At 34.7% G+C, this 17,059-nt stretch overlaps 3 protein-coding genes across 3 annotated transcripts; 2 read left to right on the top strand and 1 right to left on the bottom strand.

Annotated features, from left to right (window-relative positions):
- The first annotated feature begins 1,139 nt into the window (after window positions 1–1,139).
- LOC135696484 (PACRG-like protein) lies at window positions 1,140–6,251 on the top strand. The gene is made up of 7 exons (XM_065215882.2): window positions 1,140–1,444; window positions 3,607–3,671; window positions 4,260–4,350; window positions 4,692–4,826; window positions 4,996–5,103; window positions 5,874–5,954; window positions 6,061–6,251. The coding sequence occupies exons 1-7, from the start codon at window positions 1,247–1,249 to the stop codon at window positions 6,112–6,114; spliced, it is 732 nt and encodes a 243-aa protein (XP_065071954.2). The 5' UTR covers window positions 1,140–1,246; the 3' UTR covers window positions 6,115–6,251.
- LOC135696486 (V-type proton ATPase subunit e-like) lies at window positions 6,099–10,389 on the bottom strand. Its single transcript, XM_089112367.1, has 4 exons — window positions 10,219–10,389; window positions 9,181–9,228; window positions 7,512–7,614; window positions 6,099–6,587 (listed from the first exon to the last, which is right to left on the bottom strand). The coding sequence occupies exons 1-3, from the start codon at window positions 10,311–10,313 to the stop codon at window positions 7,515–7,517; spliced, it is 243 nt and encodes an 80-aa protein (XP_088968493.1). The 5' UTR covers window positions 10,314–10,389; the 3' UTR covers window positions 6,099–6,587; window positions 7,512–7,514.
- On the top strand, window positions 10,387–16,865 carry LOC135696481 (L-seryl-tRNA(Sec) kinase). The gene is made up of 6 exons (XM_065215876.2): window positions 10,387–11,018; window positions 11,981–12,072; window positions 13,519–13,720; window positions 14,684–14,762; window positions 15,160–15,253; window positions 16,369–16,865. The coding sequence occupies exons 1-6, from the start codon at window positions 10,570–10,572 to the stop codon at window positions 16,722–16,724; spliced, it is 1,272 nt and encodes a 423-aa protein (XP_065071948.2). The 5' UTR covers window positions 10,387–10,569; the 3' UTR covers window positions 16,725–16,865.
- The last annotated feature ends 194 nt before the right edge of the window (window positions 16,866–17,059 follow it).

Genomic DNA, 17,059 nt, shown 5'->3' with positions numbered 1-17,059 from the left:
TCCCACTTTCAAACTTGGTAGCAACCACAATGATATATAAGCGACGAAGTCGCTAGATGTCTAACTCTATTGTTCTCAAGTGAGGCAAAATCACTCATGCGGTAAAAGGGCAAAAAGACGATTCCGCATAAGGGCTCAGTATGGGAAAATCCGAAGCTGGCAAACGAAACCCGAAATTTTAGAAAATCTATTTAATTTAGGAAGGTAACTTATATTTTGTCAGCTTACCGTATGCATTTAGAAGGTTTTAAGCCATAATTTTTGTTTGTACACGGGTTTTGAGATTTTTAAAAAAAATTTTTACCGTGGCGTTGATAAGGGCACTCTGGTTTAGAGAATATTTATATTTCTAGGAAGATTATTTTTGGGCTTATTTACAAAAATGTCGCGCTTATACAAAAATGTTGTGTTAATTTTTTATCGTAACATTAAGGAACCGTGGTAAAAGAGGTCATCTTCAATCCTGGTTCAGCCACGCCCCCTTCCTACAACATCCTGTTGTCCGTAAATAAAAGTCTGATTTGCTGATGAATGTTAGAGGGAAAAACTTGAAATGGATATTTATAATAAAAATTTTCACTCCTTACATCTGAAATTTTTACTAGAAGTCATATGCAGGGGGTTGCCGAAGTAGGGGAGTGTTCATTTAACAAGTTGTCATAATGATATAAGACCAAGAGTACTTGCTTACATCTACCCTTCAACTTATAAAATACAAAATAAACCCAATTTTGAAATTTTATTTGGTTTTTTGCAAATAAACCCGAAAACAGTCTACCTGAAAAGGTAAACATTGCCTGGGCCAGAGTGGGCCGTGCGAGCGCCGCAGCAATAAATATTTTAAAAATCTTGAAACCCTATTTAACAACACAATTTATGGCTTAAAACTTTTGAAATTAATACGGCAAGCTAGCAAAATATAACTTACCTTTCAAAATTATGCTAATTTTCGATAATCTTGGTTTTTCTTCGTCTAACTTGCAATTTCCCATACTGTGCCCTGATGAGGAATCGTCTTTTTGCCCTTTTACCGCTTGAGTGATTTTGCCTCACCAGCTCAAAGGGCAATTATACCCAGTTAGACATCTAGCGCCTTCGGCGCTTCTATATCATTGAGCAACCATAGAAATAGTCATATCGAGGCTGTTTTGTTTGGGCCTAAAGTTTGGTTTCTGGCGGGTAAGCAAGCCGTAGTGAAGCACAACAAAATGACCTATCGAATCTTTTCTATGATATTTGAACCGTGATGGGAAGCGTCAGGAATCGAAGTGCTCCTGCAGTTCCTGGGCATCGGCAATTACCAACAAAAAACAGTAGCCCAGCCGTGAAGAGTAGCTATGGCAATCGCCCTACTAAGGAAGTTGATGCCAGGCTCAGCAAGACAAAAACTTCAGCTGCCACCTCCAAGCCATCTGCCAAACTAAACGCGAAGACTGTCAACCCAGTAAGTTCCTTATAGATTAAATGTTTCGCCGAGAACAACTCTACCCTTAAGCATTTTATTTTAGTTTGATTAAACAGACACGGTGACTTCTCAAATATCCTCTTGTCCACAACAATGGCATTGTTGGTGTGCAAATCATTCAAGGTGTGCAAGGCATTGCAAACGCAGAGCAAAATATTCTCGAAAATTTTTTTACAAATTCAACAGCCTTAGAGTTTGAAGATATTTTTCGAAGTCGCCGGCAGTTCTGTCTGTTTCATGAAAATCGATTTATTGTCCATATTATCTTGAAAAGTGGCCTGATCCAAAGGTACCAGTAATTCTCAATGAGTTTTTGATGAATAAACGCAATCATAACTGCTAACTCAGTGATTATAAGAATGTCAATGATGTTGCATGACAATAATTTTATGGACAGTAGGGTCTATGAACAAACAAAACTTCGTTTTGATTCAGATATCTTCAAATGATTGCAAAACAATTCGTTAATTACATTCTGGAAATTATTATGAAAGAACAAGGACATTTTCTCTGTCAATTTCCTTGGTGTTTGTTCAATTTATAACACAAAACCTTTCTTTGAAAGCAGCACCCTATATTTTGTGATAGCAGGAATGAATGATGACAGATTAAGGCCCTGTTCACACGATGCCGGATTCATTTCATATCTAATAGGCCTTCTGTTCACACAATGGCCCTTGAATCAGATACGCTCTGTTTATCGTTTTTGCAGAGTCAAACCATTCCACTGTGAATGTGGAGTGGCATCATATCAATCACTTTTGAGCACGCAAGAATCCGATACCGTTTTGCTCTGGAACCTGTGTTTCGAAAAGGCAGCTTCGTTTTTGGGGTTTTTAAAAACAATTTGGCACTCTTTTCAAGACACAAAATAACAGTGGATTCCAGTTAAACAATAAATATGCTCCTTGCGATGATGATGAGCTTCACAAGATTAATGCAAAGGAAAATTAGATTTTGAAATACTTCTTATTAAAAAAAACAGTGTATCAGATATGTCACATCAAAGAATGCATTTCATCAGAAAAAGAGCAAAACAACAAATAACATGTTGCTATGCAATTGCTTCAAGACAAGGAATTTTTTGGAGCAGTGTTAAAGCCTAGCATCACCCTGTGAACAATCCTATACTAAATGAATCCGGTATCGTGTGAACAGAGCTTAATATTTGTACCGGATTGGGTTAGTGAATCCGATATGAAATGAATCCAGTGTTGTGTGAACAGGGCCTGAAAGCCTTCCAGTTGTATCACAAGTGATCGCACTTCCAAAATAATCAAGAGGTGCAAAAAGCCAAATGGTTCATTTTCGTATTACAAAGACTGGGGCATGTCCAGTATAAGGCTGTATCCGTGTCACAAGAAGGACTTTCAACCAAGTCTTCAATTTTACATCAATTGATTAAACCTCAAACCAAACTTCTGTAGTTTATGCCAGATATAAGGGCATAGGTTTGTTGTACAGTAGACTCTACAAGAGCATATGATCACATACAAGATTGAAGGGAAAAACTTACTGAAAATCTCAAGTATTTTGGTTAATGTGACCTCACTCTAAATGAACAAATAAAGACAAAGAAATAATCTTCATGTCAACTCATGCAAAAAAATATTCAATCTTCAGTAAAGAGTAAGGTTGGTCAAACGCCCCCAAATACTCCATATTGTGCCACTGATTGCACAGTAAATCAGGATAGGTAGTAAGTTGCATAATGTACCAGATTATTCAGTGTAGGTCAGAAAACATGCTAGCTCAGAATTTCGACACATCACTCATGTTGTAATTTCAACATAAGCCACTTGTCAAAAAAGTACATTCAGCTTTAGAATTCTCAGAGTAAAGGGTAGCAAAAAATCCCTTGACCATGATAAGCCAAAGCAAAACTTATGATATGACATGAATATAGCTGAGTTATTTTCCAAATTGGCCTGCACGGATAAGGGGGTAAGGGGGTCAGAGAACCATAACATTTGGCATACACACTTAAGATTTCCTTTGTAGTTAAGAGCTTAATTTGAATGTTCTATTGTTTGCTTATCTACAGCCACTTTGATTTTTGTGTTATGTTTTACAAACTGACACAATCAATTTTTGCACCTAGCCATCACAGCAAATGTTTATGTATTTTGTCTTTTATCTAGTTTGATGACAAAACTCCAAAATCTGCTTTTGAGACTGCATATATCAATGGTGCTGTACCATGCAGGTAAGCCAGCCTTAATTTTATTTCTTATTTATTATCACACCATACTTTCAAACTGCCAGGGTTCCTAATTCATCTTTTATCCCAAAGTATCTGATGAATTCAAAATCTAGGAAATCAGTTGCCACTCAAAGTGACCATTTGGACTATGCTAACTTTGCTCCAATATTGAAACTGGTGGCTATGGTTTTCTGAAAGTCTGTAAAAACCGATGCCCATATGTTTCCCTTATGCAAAGAAAACTGGTGCCTATAAATCATATTTGATATCAATATTCATAGCTTGAAAGTTTGGACGCTTGGTACATAGCAAGGCCCCAGTGTGATACTGGTACATAAAAGGTGCACTGGTAGTGAAAATTCAAATAAATTGCAGGGGAAAGCACCCCGAAACCAGTAAAAAATTTTGGCTAGATTCGTGCCTGTAGACAACAGCATTTAGTATGTCTTGAAATTTTTGCTTTCTTTAAAGCCATTTAAATTTTGAACAACCAAAAAAATTGTTGGCAAATACCATTTTTAGTATGTTTTGTTGGATAGGAATTAAGTTAAACCCTTTTTTGACTCAGTTGCTTTAATTTATTATTTGCAGGCTACAGCATGGTTCTGTGAGACACAAACTGCAATGGTCAACACAACCTGACAATCTTAGTTTTGACCCTATCCTAGTTACCCTAGCTGAGGTAAATGACCCTATCCTACTTAATCCTTCTTCTGTTAATTTTTTCATTCATTTCATTATTTTTGGACTAAACTTAGTACTGAATATTCAAAACTTGATGGATACGCATGTTTAAAGTAATGCTCTTAAGGGAAAGGAATTTATTATCACGATTCTAGGAAAAAATTATACAGGATTCTTAATATAGTTTTGAAAATTGCAAAAATCCAAACAGATACAAAGAGGTTTATATTTTATAACTAAAATAACAGACACCTGACAAACACTTAAACACATAAGTTTGTGATGATGTAAATAATTTTTAACCATGTGATTCTTAACATTTTTCTTGTGAACATCTAGGGTTTAAGAGAAACAAGACACCCCTACACTTTTGTTGCTTGCGAAGGTTTTAGAGAAATGCTGATGGTGGGTGATGCAGAGGAAAGGACAGTCCCACTGCTGCCCAAACTCATACCTCCAATAAGGCTAGCTCTGGTTGGTACACACATCGTTTTAAATACTTTCTGTTTCCTTGTTGCAATTTGCAGTTCATTTACTGTCTAGCTTGAGACAAATGTCAAGACATCATTGTCGTTTTTAAAAGAAATATTTTTATTCAGAATTGTACCTCCTTTGTTATAATTCCATGTGTTCTTTACTTCAGGGGTCTCCTGACATAGAAATATTTTTCAAATCACTGCAAGCTTTGATTCAATTAAGTGATGTAACTGGACCAGAATTGAATCCTCACTTAAAGTCTGTTCTCCCACAGGTTTGTTGTTCAAATGATATTTTAAACAACAAAATCAATAGTGTTATCAGGTCTTAATGATGTTATAAATAAGCCAGCTTTTATGATTGAAACTGTCCTCTTTTCATCATAAACTTCCCTTTTATACTTTCATTCACCTCTTTTTAATTTTAAAACAACCATTTCCTGAATTCTTAAGCAAAATATTGCTTTATTGAAGTTTCCCAACTAGCCTTAATTTAAATTTGTGGTGATTACCTATTAAAGGGCATATGTCACATTAACAGTTGGTGCAAAGACAACAGGATTTTTAAAGACAACTAATAGATAGTGCGGGAAAATAACCAACCCAAGCGAGGCTCGAACTCATGACCCCTGACTTTGTATGTGTGCTTTCAAGCCATCACCCAAGGCCGAGTCATTCCCCCGCACTCTTTTTTACCAATTACACAGGCTTATAAAAGTTGGCTTATAAAACAAAAGCATGTGAAGTGGAATTCCATTGTTTCCTGACTTTTCATTTTCTTCTTCTTGAATTTTTACTGCCGTAAAAATTCACCCTTGATTCCATGCTTTGTACTAAACAAAAGAGCTAATTGTATTGCATTAGCCAATCATGTTCATGACACATGCCCTTTAATTTTATTTTCCTCCAAGATTAAGCAAACTATTGCTGAAAAGGCAGTTCCCCAATTTGCCCAAGTTTCAATTTGTGGTATTGGCCTGATAATTTTTGTTTCCTTCAAAAAAACATTGATTCAAAATTATATGTCCCTTCTTTCTTTCATCAGATATCTAGAAGAATTCTTGACAGGAACCACAGGGACAAAGTTTTCTCCGCATTGCAGCGACTGGAGTACAATGGTGGAAAGGTAAGTACCAAACCCTTTTGTGTAAGCAAATTTTATTGATTATTTTCAATTGGTAATATATTTTATACGAGACAATCTAAAGCAGTGTTACAATTTCCTTTCATAGGAAAGCACAAAGATCATAAAGGCAAGAATTCCAACATATACTTCAATGAGCTAGTTAGATAATTTGGAATCTGACATCAACTTGTAAAATAAGCTTCAGATTTTTTATTGTAGCAAGATAATAAATGTTACAAGAAATTAAAGTTGAAAGAAAATAATTTGTACTAAAACTGTTGTTGTGAAAAATGGGAATGTTTGTAAATTTTACTTTTTAAGCCGTAAATTCATAAGCTGTTGTATGTACAGAAATTAATGGTGCAATTGCTGGTACTTTTTGATACTCTGACAGTCCATTAATGGTTGGAGATTTTTCCCAATTAATATCAATTGGGTTTTCCTTTGCAAACCTAAGATTATTACACTACTACAGGTTGAAAAAATTACTGGAAATATCTTATCAAAACAAGTTGATGAACACAAAAAGGCTTTATGTACAAAAATCAGAGTCAATTATCAGAATTCCTGACTTCCCTTGTGAGAGTATCATTGTTTGCATTCATCCTTCAAATTCATAGTCTATTCATTAACCTTTTGAAAAAAACATGAATTCAAATTAGTAAGAAGTTAGGAAAACATAAAAAATTCATAAAAAAATTGTTATCCATTTCTTTAGGGTCAGGCATTAACTGATTTTACAAACAACATTACTGTGCCCTGCCAACCTAGGGTTGAGGGTTGATTTTCATATCAGATAGCTGAGACCAATCCAATATGAAAAGCAATATAGTATCATGTAATATGCAGCCTGATATTTGATTAGAAATGTATTAACCAGTTGCTCTTGTCCAGAAGTAATGCAGGTACAACTGGCAGAGAAATTGAAGGGAAAAGGGCCCCAGCCTTTTTATGGTTTATATCAATTTCAAAAAGGTTCAAGAGGTGAAAGAAAAAAAAATGAAAGGGAAACATAACAAAACAACACTCTATACTAAAAAAATTAAGGAACATTATCCTGTTTTAACAACAAAGATTAAACTCCCTTTTAAAAAGAGAGCAACCCCGACCATTGCCTCACCCAATAAAACCGACCAACAGCTGTCTGTTTTTCGGACAACCCTATGCAAGAATTGAAATTTGATTCTATTAAAGCTGGGGATGCCTGTCTAAAATTGTATCAAGTTTAACAACTGTTTGTATTGGAAAGGATCAAATTTACAAAAATTAAATACCCACAGGGGGTTTCACAACTGACCATGCAAACTGCTAGTTACACATTGACATAGAAAATGTGGAAAATGATAGGATTTCTATGCTTGAGAAAAATAACAAAGATAATAAAATAAATAGAAATTTTACAAAATCTATTAACCTTATGTATAAAGGAGGCAAACTGCCTAACAGATCTGCCAAGAAATGTCAAAGTTGTATATATAGGATATCAGACCTCGATTTTATATATGATTTCTTGCTTCAGAGTTCAGGAATTGATTTAATATATACAAATAAGAATACCTTTTATTTTTTTCCCCATTGCTTGACCATACTGATTGCTATCTCGGGTGTGATCTCAGGGCCAATTAGTGGATTAAGTTGGCATAAATAGGTGCACAACCAGCTGATAATAGTTAAGGCAAATCAACAATTTTGACTCTGGCTATGCATAAATTACAATATCAAATTATCCCAAAACATTAAGTCTAGTCAAAATTGATAATCACTGGAAAGAAAGCGTTAAGTTTGAGGAAAGTTCTAATGATACAAGGCAACATCAAATAAAAATAACTGATTTGGTGATCCTAAATGCACTCCAAAAATAAAAAAGGGTTGAGATCATAAAGTGTTGTACCAAACATTCTTTTTTATGTACAAATAATGAGTACATATAGGAGTGGTGGGGGACCCTGTAAGTAATTAAGTAAGTAGGTAAGCAAGTAACCAACAAAGTGACACGGTTTCTGTAACAGAATGCTACGTGAAGAATTCCAATTTTCTTCCAATTAGTGTCCCCCTTTCTTTTGCTTGCGGCTATGAAATTATGTTGACCCAACATCATCAGCAAGTCAATTTTGCTAATTCTTATTTTGGCCGTGCCAAAAGAGAAATTGGCACAGTATCAAAGGAAGCTGCAGCACACAATTCAGCAATTGTGCATTCATACAAAGGAGGAAATGGCTATTGTAGGATTTAAGGTTTTCTATTTGATAAAATCTTCAATTCTCCATGAAACTTTTCTCACATCATTGGTTGAATTGCAATTAGCTGTTTTGTCGATGGAACAGTGCCTAGATGGAGGTATGTCATGAAGAAATTTCCAGAATCTGTAAAGCTGTTAAAATGTTCACCTTCAGAAACATATACTACAATGATCACAAGCTGCTTTTTCTAACTATAAAACTTCGATTGAAACAATAAATTCTTCAAGTTTGCGATATGAATGCAAATGGCTGTGAACAAGCGTTTATCACCATGAAGCAATGTTAATTATCAATGCCATTTGTCATGAGTCATAATAAATCTGCAAAGGTCATCGTGAATCAGCTCAAATGATTATGAGTCTCTATAAACATTTGTAAATTGGCATACTGTAAAAGCTCTATTAAGCCTCCTCTCTATTAAGCCCCATTACCATGCCAAAATTTAATATAAGCCCCCCTCTCTATTAAGAACCCGTCTTTAGCCCCTGACTTCAAACAAAGAAAACATGCCCATTGAGAGGGTCTCTTGACGTGGGTGATGGTGATAAATCATGTGCATTAAACACGGCTAATGTAAAGGACACTGATGTTTATTCTTTCAAAGAAATCCCAGAGCATTGTCACATTTCTATAATATGTTTTATTTTGAATACTTAATGGTCCCCCCTTTCAAATAAGCCCTGCTCTCAAATAAGCCCCTCTAGGACTGAAAAAATGAATAAGCCCTCAGGGGCTAAATAGAGCTTTTACGGTAAATTAAAAAGAATCAGCCTGAGAGATCATACTCTACCATCATTGACTATGTCAACGAGAGTTAGCTCTCGCTGAGACACTATATTCTGATAGTTAGAAATGTTTGCTTCTAAAACTATTACACCACTTCACAACAACTTAATTTTTTTAAATTTCAGAGTGATATTCCAGAGGATCAAAATAACCATTTTAGTTTACTTATGATTAAGTTTTTTTAAACTCAGAAAGGATACAACAACCATGCACTTATTGCTGTCAATACCAACATTGTTTGTATAAGGCTGAAAAAAGAAGAAGAGAGATGTTTTTGGTGAGACATCAAGTTCTGTATGCAGAAAAGTTATTTAATAAAAAACCTTTTGACTTCAAATCAAGGTCACAATCAGTTTGCCTTTCCACATCTGTTATTTAGCTGCCTATTCTATCACCTGAAAACAATTTTAACTATTTCAAATTAAATACCTATTTTCATTTGCAATTGAAGAATAAATTCAAATGAGCATCTTATAAAGGGCAACTATTTTCTGCAGACTGGTTGTTCACTGAATAGTTTTATGATCTAGCTTAAAATGTATGGCCCTTGCACTTTTTAGTTAAACAAAGACAAAAAGTTTGCACTTTAAAAAATTGCAGAGCCACCTTGAATGCTTGACAACTTGTGCAAAATAGACACATATGTACAAATAAGTATCTATGATAGCAGTCACACCCCCTCAGACCAAATAATACTGACATACATTCATGGAATGAAGAGTGGAGATCAAATCTTATTTCTTAAAGCCATTTATAGCTAGGAGACAGAACTTCATCAATTCAGCTAAAATTGGTTTGAACTTCTTAAAAGGTGAGAAGAAACCTGATCTTTTCAGGTAAAACATAAAGCTTCTGCTGCCTACAACTGCTTATTTCTTGAATTTTTTCTTCATTTTTGATTGTTTATGAAAAGTAAAATGAAAATGCTTTGGGTATGTCAAGGCAACAATGTGATTTGCTGGGAAAAATCTAAATAATGTCTTAAAAACAGGTCATGAAAAATTACATTTTGTTAACAAACAAAATGCATAAATACTACGTTGCTTTGCTTCAAAGTCAAACACAAAACGACACTATATACTTTCACCGGACAATTTTATCTTTAGCCTTCTGGCAAGTGGTACATTAAAAATTTAGCCTAATAACTCTGTGGAAGACAGCAAGACCCTGACTCGCCCTATTTATTAGGCCTAACCATCGAAAAAAACAGTAGTTTTTATTGAAGTTTGAAAACTTACCTTTTGTTTGGGCCTCTAACAAAGCATGGAGCAACAGCACCAACTCCCAGCCAGATTAAGGTTACTACAACAAATGGAATGACTGCACTAGCCATCCTGAATGAGCAAATCAACAATTTAAAGTTCTCCTCTTCGAGTCGCTCGCGAAGAAGGTCATCTGATGGCAGGAGGTTTGGTAACTAGCGGGAAGGTTTTAATACAACAACAACTACAATAACAAAGTCTGACATGGCGACTCAAAAATGGAGCATTATTTAAACTGTGCTAGAATAATGGTAACTTTACCCAAAGCATTGTGATAAACAGCAAAAAGATATAATGGATTTACTAAAGATATAATTTCGTAGCAAGATGGTAGCTGGTTGCTGCATAGTATTGCTCTGTGGCCTTCCAGGGGTCGGAAAATCAACATTTGCTTTGAAGTTGATCCATACATTATCACAGACCAATAATCACAAATCAATTGAAACATTGAAAAAAGAATTTTCAAGTTCCAGCTCAGTTATTCATACTATTTATTTATGTTTTGATGATATCATTCCTGAAGGGCTGTATTCTGATGTTGCGCTGAGCCATGACAAAAGTTTAAGCGGGAATGCAACTGCCGGTATAACATGGAAAAGTTACAGAGAGAAGATTCATGAAATTCTTAGTTTGTTCCTAGATGTACAATCTGGCAATAAACTATTATATCTTGAAAAAGAGCATTCACAGCTATTGAATGTGTTATCACAATCAATTGAGATGATAAAACCTGGATACGTTTGCAAATGTTGGGAATCTGCCATGAAGGGGGAAAGGTATGTTACATTCGTTCTTGTACAGGGTTTTTTACACTATGTTGCACTATTTTCCAATAAGTGCCAGATTCTTTTATTTTGGCAAGCATAGTTTTTAAATTAATTTGCAATTGATTGTAGTTTTATCTTTTTCGCAAATTATTAGCGAAAATCAAACAGTTCTCTTAAAATTATTAAAAATTGTAACTTTTCATAAATTAATATAGCTTTGAACCTTGAAGAAATTTTCTTAGTTGTTTTGTATTTCTATCAGTTGGGTTTTTTGGGTTTCAACTTGAAAACGCTACCTGGCATTGAATAATACTGTATTTTCTCTTCTATTCCCACCCTCTTGTATTCCCACCTCTCTAAATATAATTCTGCCCTGGTTCTATTCTTTGAAAAATTAATCCTGCCTTTCTGATATTGCTGCATGTGTGTTTGATGAACAAAAGAAACCAATGCATTTTAACTGTGTTTTGAGCTTTGAATTATTTTTGGACATTCAGGATTGAGTCTTGCTGTCTTAATTTAATGACAGCAAGAGTGAATAATGTTTCAGTCAATCTGTGTCAACCTTCCAACCAACTTTTGTCAATTTTTGTAGTTTACATGCAATGATTTCTATGCCAAAACACAAGTGAAATGCGAGAAAACTGATAACACCCCTCTGAGAATCCTGCCTCTCTGATAATCTTGTATTAGATTAGGAAGTTTAGTCAATAAACCCCAGTCAGAACAAAAGAGAGAATTTGGTTTGTTGATAAAGATTATTGATATTCATTATAAGATTATTGGTATGTTTATATTGATTATTGACATAGGTTATATGATATAACTTAAGATTATTGTAGACTCTTTCTTCACGGAAATTGGCTGAATCATCCTACAAAAATCATCAAAAAGTGCAATTATTAGCTGCTCTAATTATTTGTTTTGTATAAACATCTTGATGCATTTATTGGGTTGCTTTCTTGATTTAGATGTGATGGTGATGCAAGACATGTCATTGTTATTGATGATAACATGTTCTACAGTAGCATGAGGTACAAGTATTATCAGCTTGCAAGAAAGTGTAAGAGATGCATCTTTTGTTTTTTCAGAATTATGGCAATGTGCAAAAAAAGGATCTGTCATGAAATATCCAAGCTGCAAGCTCCAATTGGTTCTGTGACTACTAGATATAAATTCCCTTTACTTTTTGATGGCTAGATAGGCTCCAGTTCCATGAAGATGTAAAGTATATTCTTGAGACTTGGGGAATGGTTAGGCCAAAAAGTATCAAAACATCATCCCTGCGTTATGTATGAGACCAGAAACAAACCCTAGATCACTTATAATTATTTCTCCTCAAAACAAAATGGATAAAAATATTTGTGAAGTAGCTTTAAAAAAAGCATTCTATGGACCAATATGAGCAAAGCATTCTATGGACCAATTTTAGCATAGAGCAAGATCGTTAACTTTTGTTCATGAAAATCAGACCCTGTCCACACAATGACAGATATTTCTGAAAATGCAATTATTTTTATCTGTTTCAATCTTCTGTCTACACCTAGCCGAGGTTTTTTGTCAGCGAAAACGCAACTTTTAGAAAACGCTATCTAGAGTAGAAATTTTTGAAAACGTCGTTTTTGTGTTCACGTGTGGATGACAAAAACGGAACTTTTTAAGAACTTTTTAAATGACGTCACACACAAACGATTTTCAGCCAAGATGCCAAGTGAAGTAATCGTTCTGCTAGTTTCGGAGCAGAATATCTAATCCTATCATATGAACTTTATAATAATAAGCGATTTTTAGTAATAGCACAACCTCATCGTCTGTCACAACAAAGTCTTACTAGTCTTATTTCTGAAGATTTTTTTGCTTTGCCATTTATTGTGATTTTCCTGTTGTTGAAAATTATTATTGCTGTGCAGAAGTAGTAAACAAAGCAAATGAAAAAATGGCACCAAGCAATTCACGCATGCTCATTCACGAATTTCAAGCGTTTTTATTTAGTTTTGCGTTTTCGTGTGGACGGATATATTTTTAAAAACGCTGGTGGTACGGACGTGGATTTATTTAAAACAGATAAAAATAGTTTCGGTTTCAAAAAAATCCGGCACTGTGTGGACAAGGCCTCAGTCAATCAACAAAATTTCTCATGGGCACCGTACCCAATCCTGTATCTATGATAACGACTAAAAAGAGTGAAATTGGCTCTTCCCAAATATCTTTATGTCATGTTTTTATATTGTCTAATAATTGTCATATGATAATTGTTTAATTTCTTTCATATTGATTTTAAACATTCCTCTATCGGAATGTGTACAAACATGGATTCAAATAAGATCTTATGAAAGGGGCGTTTTATAGCTATTTTGAACACAAATTCTTGAAATCATGTTTGGGGAAGCTCCTAGATCCTCATCTTATCTCCCAATTCAGCTCTCTCATTGGCAAGCGTGGATATTCATTTGATGGAAGAATGTCTCTTTCTTAGTGTGTCAGTGGGTTTTCTTTTTGCTCCTTGCAGATGCGATTGGTTTCCTAGAAGTGCATCTTCTTTGTGATATGGATGTTTTACTGCGGCAGAATTCAAGTAGATCAACTCAAGTCTCTGATGATACAATTCGTCACATGTCTTCTGTATTTGAAGCCCCTGATCCACACAAAAATAAATGGGAATCAAATTCTTTGAAATACAACACAACACAGGATATGTTTGAAATCAAGCAGTAAGTAAGAGTGTTATGATCACCCAATCTCTCTCTCCTCCAAACATTTTAAATACCCTCCTTGTTTGGATTGTTTTTATGTCGTTTTGAGATAGCAATTGTAGCGTTTTAGATTAAGCATACATTTAAGGACATTGCTATTTGCATTTGACGCTTTCAAATACTATGACCCCCCTGTTTCCATGGTAGCACGTCTAAAAAGTTCTTAGATGCAGTCGATCTCCTTTGTCACAGTGTTGAAAATGCATTGCCCTATAGCTAAAAGTATTATTTAAAAACTGTTTTGAAAACTGCAAACTTTTTAGAATCTTATAAGACGTCAGTATATTGATTGAGCTAGAAATTATATATACCCATTTGTAGATACAAAAGTAGGCCATGATAGGCCATGATGACTTATAGGGTAAAAGCGAACCCTTGTGCCTACACAAAAGCAGTTGTTTAATTTTTATGTAAATAGATTCTAAAAGTGCTAGATGGAACTACAACCAGACTCTGCCAATCCAACATATGTCGCAATTATAGTTTTGTATGTAATCTGGGCTTTCATGTAAATTTTGCCCTATGGGAGAATCACAAGTTTTGGTAAATTTTTTCTTAGGGAGAGAGCCTTGCTTATTATGTTAGAAGGAGCATGTTGTTTTATCCTATCCCCCAGTCTTTGGGCTGTATCTACTACATAGCCAGAATCACACTGGCATGTAAACTCATAAACAACGGAACTCTTTTTGGTGGTGGGAATGCAATCCTTTGAATGGATGGAAGGACCCTCCTTGTCGTGTAAACAATACTAGGATCAACAGCGATGTAATGGCCTGTTTCCCAAGGAAATTTTACCGACCTGTGGTAGTTTCAGATGAACTAGGCTTTGTACATCCCGTAGTGTGTTGCCAAGGCATATCGCAAACCTGAATTTTTATTTAATTGCAGTTTACTGCACAATAAATTGTTTACACCTTGCAGATTAGAAGTCTTCAAGCTCATTAATTACTGTTTCGAAAATCCAGAGCAGCCCTTTGAGGAGGAAAATCCAGCTGAGAAGGTAAAAATTATTATGAAATATAGAAGATACTGGCTTTATGGTATAGATGTAACATGCCCTGATAAACTTTGAATGGCTGCTGTCGTTTATTAGAAGAGGTTGGTATTGATTGTTTCTTCTGTCCTTAAAGTTCTTTGCATTTCTCTTCCATTATTTTGTTTGAAGCTCATCTATGATGCTTGATAACTTTACTAATAGTCTTGATCTCTAAATCTTAGACTTTTGAGGGAAACCATTCAGACTTTTTTAAAAGGGATATTTCTTCAGCATATTGCTTGGTTTTTTGTTTCCGATGTACAGCATGACGGTGGCTAGTAATTAGGAAAAATTAGTGCTTTTCTTTGAATCAAATTTCAACCTGCAGAGAAATGTTTACCAGTAAATTTTTTCCTTGCAGGAAACAGCTTGTCAGGTCAATTTGACAAATATCATCCACCAAGCAGACCAGGTTATCCGAAAGGTGATTTCCACCGAGATCAAAAGGCTTAAAGGTATCTTTCTTAATCTTCTGTATCTCAGATGTTTCTTCAAACGTTTGATAGCACAGTTTGGTCTTCAAATATACTGAGATATTCTCAATAATAATGAAGAGGGACTTTGCAAAGAAATTACGATGTTTCAACTTGCAGTTTAACCGAGTTATGTACGATTTTCGATAGGTTATTTGTTTTAATTATATTGCTTTACCGTTAGAATTACATCGAAAAGTTTCCTTGGTAAAACAGATATAAATAAAAATTCAATTTGTTAACTTTCTTTTGGGTAAATAAAATTCGCTTCATTGCTCATCTTTGTGCTAACAGTCACCGCTGCCAGTGGGTATTTCTAAGAACCGATGTCCTCCGTCACTTGTCTCGCTTTCTGTTCCATTTTTAAAGAGCTAAATCGTTAAGAGACAAGAGCTTTAACTCCAGGTAGAGCAACTTTTCATGTAAAAAGAGTAAATGCTGGTCATCTTTGGGCAAAACAAAAAGGCGAAATATGCTGATGAAACTGATTTTGTTGTTAAAAAATTGTTTTAGCGAAATATTTCGAAGATTTGCTTCCTATAAATCATATTAAAATGAAAGGATTTTTTTGAAAGAAATATTTTAACAAGAAAGAATACAGAAAATAGCCAGAATAACAAGTTATGTCAATGCCTTAATGATAGACTTAAGAATTTTACGTAGCATAACCAGAATGGCGTAGATGAAATTTTACATAGAAGAGAATGCTTGTGACTTCGTTGCTGTAAATGAAATTCAACTCCAGAATAATGTTACTGATGTCGTTGTAGATAGATAGCTAGAAAAAATAGCTAGAAAAAATAGCTAGAAAACACACGCTACATATTTCAAGACCCTTATGGACAGTCAGAAAGAGTTTTTTTGAGGACGAAGCAAAGTCTTTTTTCTGCTATGTCAGTCCTATTGACTTGTTTAATTCCAGTCGCATAAAGATGTAGTTTGTTTGATTTTTGATAAAGGAAAAGTGAGACTAGGATAGTGATCATATATACAAAATAATGCAGTGCATACCTGACAACGAATTAAATGGTGGTAAATATTTCTAATGTTGTGTGCTCTGAGCACTAAGAGGCAACTGCAATTTGTTTACATGATAGGTCTGCATTTCCCCAAAGAAAATTTGCAAAGAGAATCAATGTTATTGAACTCAAAAAGAAAGGCTTTTTTGAGCGCATTAAAGAAATCAAGCACAGCTTTGCAGAAACTGGATTCAATGATGGCCAACAACGGTAGAAATAAAAATTTTGAAGTAGAAATCACCGATCAGGTATGTGAAATGGCTTCTAGCGGTTTGAGATGCCACGACTCTCGTAAAACGGCCGAAAAGTGTCTTGCTTCTGTTGACGTCAGCAGTGAATTACTGCCATTGAAAGACGAAAGTTTTGAAGGAGAAGTACAAGATCTTTTTAATGATTACAATCAAGAAGATTTCATCAGTGCAACACGTATTTAGATAAGTATGGGTGTAACATAGGACATGTATTTTGACTTGATTATTTCATACAAAGCATGAGAATCTCTCTATTATAATCTAGTCTTTTATCTTGTTATTTTAATTTTCAACTTATTATAGCTATTGAAACGTCTTGTAAGGTTCATGGTTTTTGCTATAACGTTTATTATCTAAACCCAATTTCAGAATGTTTTTAAGCATTTGGCATACACAAGACCAAATCCATTTTTCTATGTTTTTCACAAATAAGGTGTAACGACAGGAATCAAAACTAGTGATCAACACATTCAAGTCAAAACAAGATTTCTTGCAGAGTGAAAGCCCAGCTGTTTGTT

The sequence above is a fragment of the Rhopilema esculentum genome, chromosome 14 (assembly GCF_057945365.1).
Source record: "Rhopilema esculentum isolate cy_ngs chromosome 14, ASM5794536v1, whole genome shotgun sequence".
In the NCBI taxonomy this organism is placed as follows: domain Eukaryota; kingdom Metazoa; phylum Cnidaria; class Scyphozoa; order Rhizostomeae; family Rhizostomatidae; genus Rhopilema; species Rhopilema esculentum.
The sequence above is the reverse complement of the archived record's forward strand: the minus strand, read 5'-3'. Positions and strand labels throughout refer to the sequence as shown.

What these genes read in the sequence shown, in the direction of transcription:
- LOC135696484 (XM_065215882.2), top strand. Translation starts at nt 1,247, where the DNA reads ATGGGAAGCGTCAGGAATCGAAGTGCTCCTGCAGTTCCTGGGCATCGG. An exon ending in AATGGTGCTGTACCATGCAG is followed by an intron (nt 3,672 to 4,259) that starts GTAAGCCAGCCT and finishes TATTATTTGCAG; the next exon opens with GCTACAGCATGGTTCTGTGA. An exon ending in CTCCAATAAGGCTAGCTCTG is followed by an intron (nt 4,827 to 4,995) that starts GTTGGTACACAC and finishes TCTTTACTTCAG; the next exon opens with GGGTCTCCTGACATAGAAAT.
- LOC135696486 (XM_089112367.1), bottom strand. Translation starts at nt 10,313, where the DNA reads ATGGCTAGTGCAGTCATTCCATTTGTTGTAGTAACCTTAATCTGGCTG. An exon ending in GTTAGAGGCCCAAACAAAAG is followed by an intron (nt 9,229 to 10,218) that starts GTAAGTTTTCAA and finishes TTCTTTTTTCAG; the next exon opens with CCTTATACAAACAATGTTGG. An exon ending in GCAATAAGTGCATGGTTGTT is followed by an intron (nt 7,615 to 9,180) that starts GTATCCTTTCTG and finishes AACTATTATCAG; the next exon opens with CTGGTTGTGCACCTATTTAT.
- LOC135696481 (XM_065215876.2), top strand. Translation starts at nt 10,570, where the DNA reads ATGGTAGCTGGTTGCTGCATAGTATTGCTCTGTGGCCTTCCAGGGGTC. An exon ending in TTATCAGCTTGCAAGAAAGT is followed by an intron (nt 12,073 to 13,518) that starts GTAAGAGATGCA and finishes TGCTCCTTGCAG; the next exon opens with ATGCGATTGGTTTCCTAGAA. An exon ending in GATATGTTTGAAATCAAGCA is followed by an intron (nt 13,721 to 14,683) that starts GTAAGTAAGAGT and finishes TACACCTTGCAG; the next exon opens with ATTAGAAGTCTTCAAGCTCA.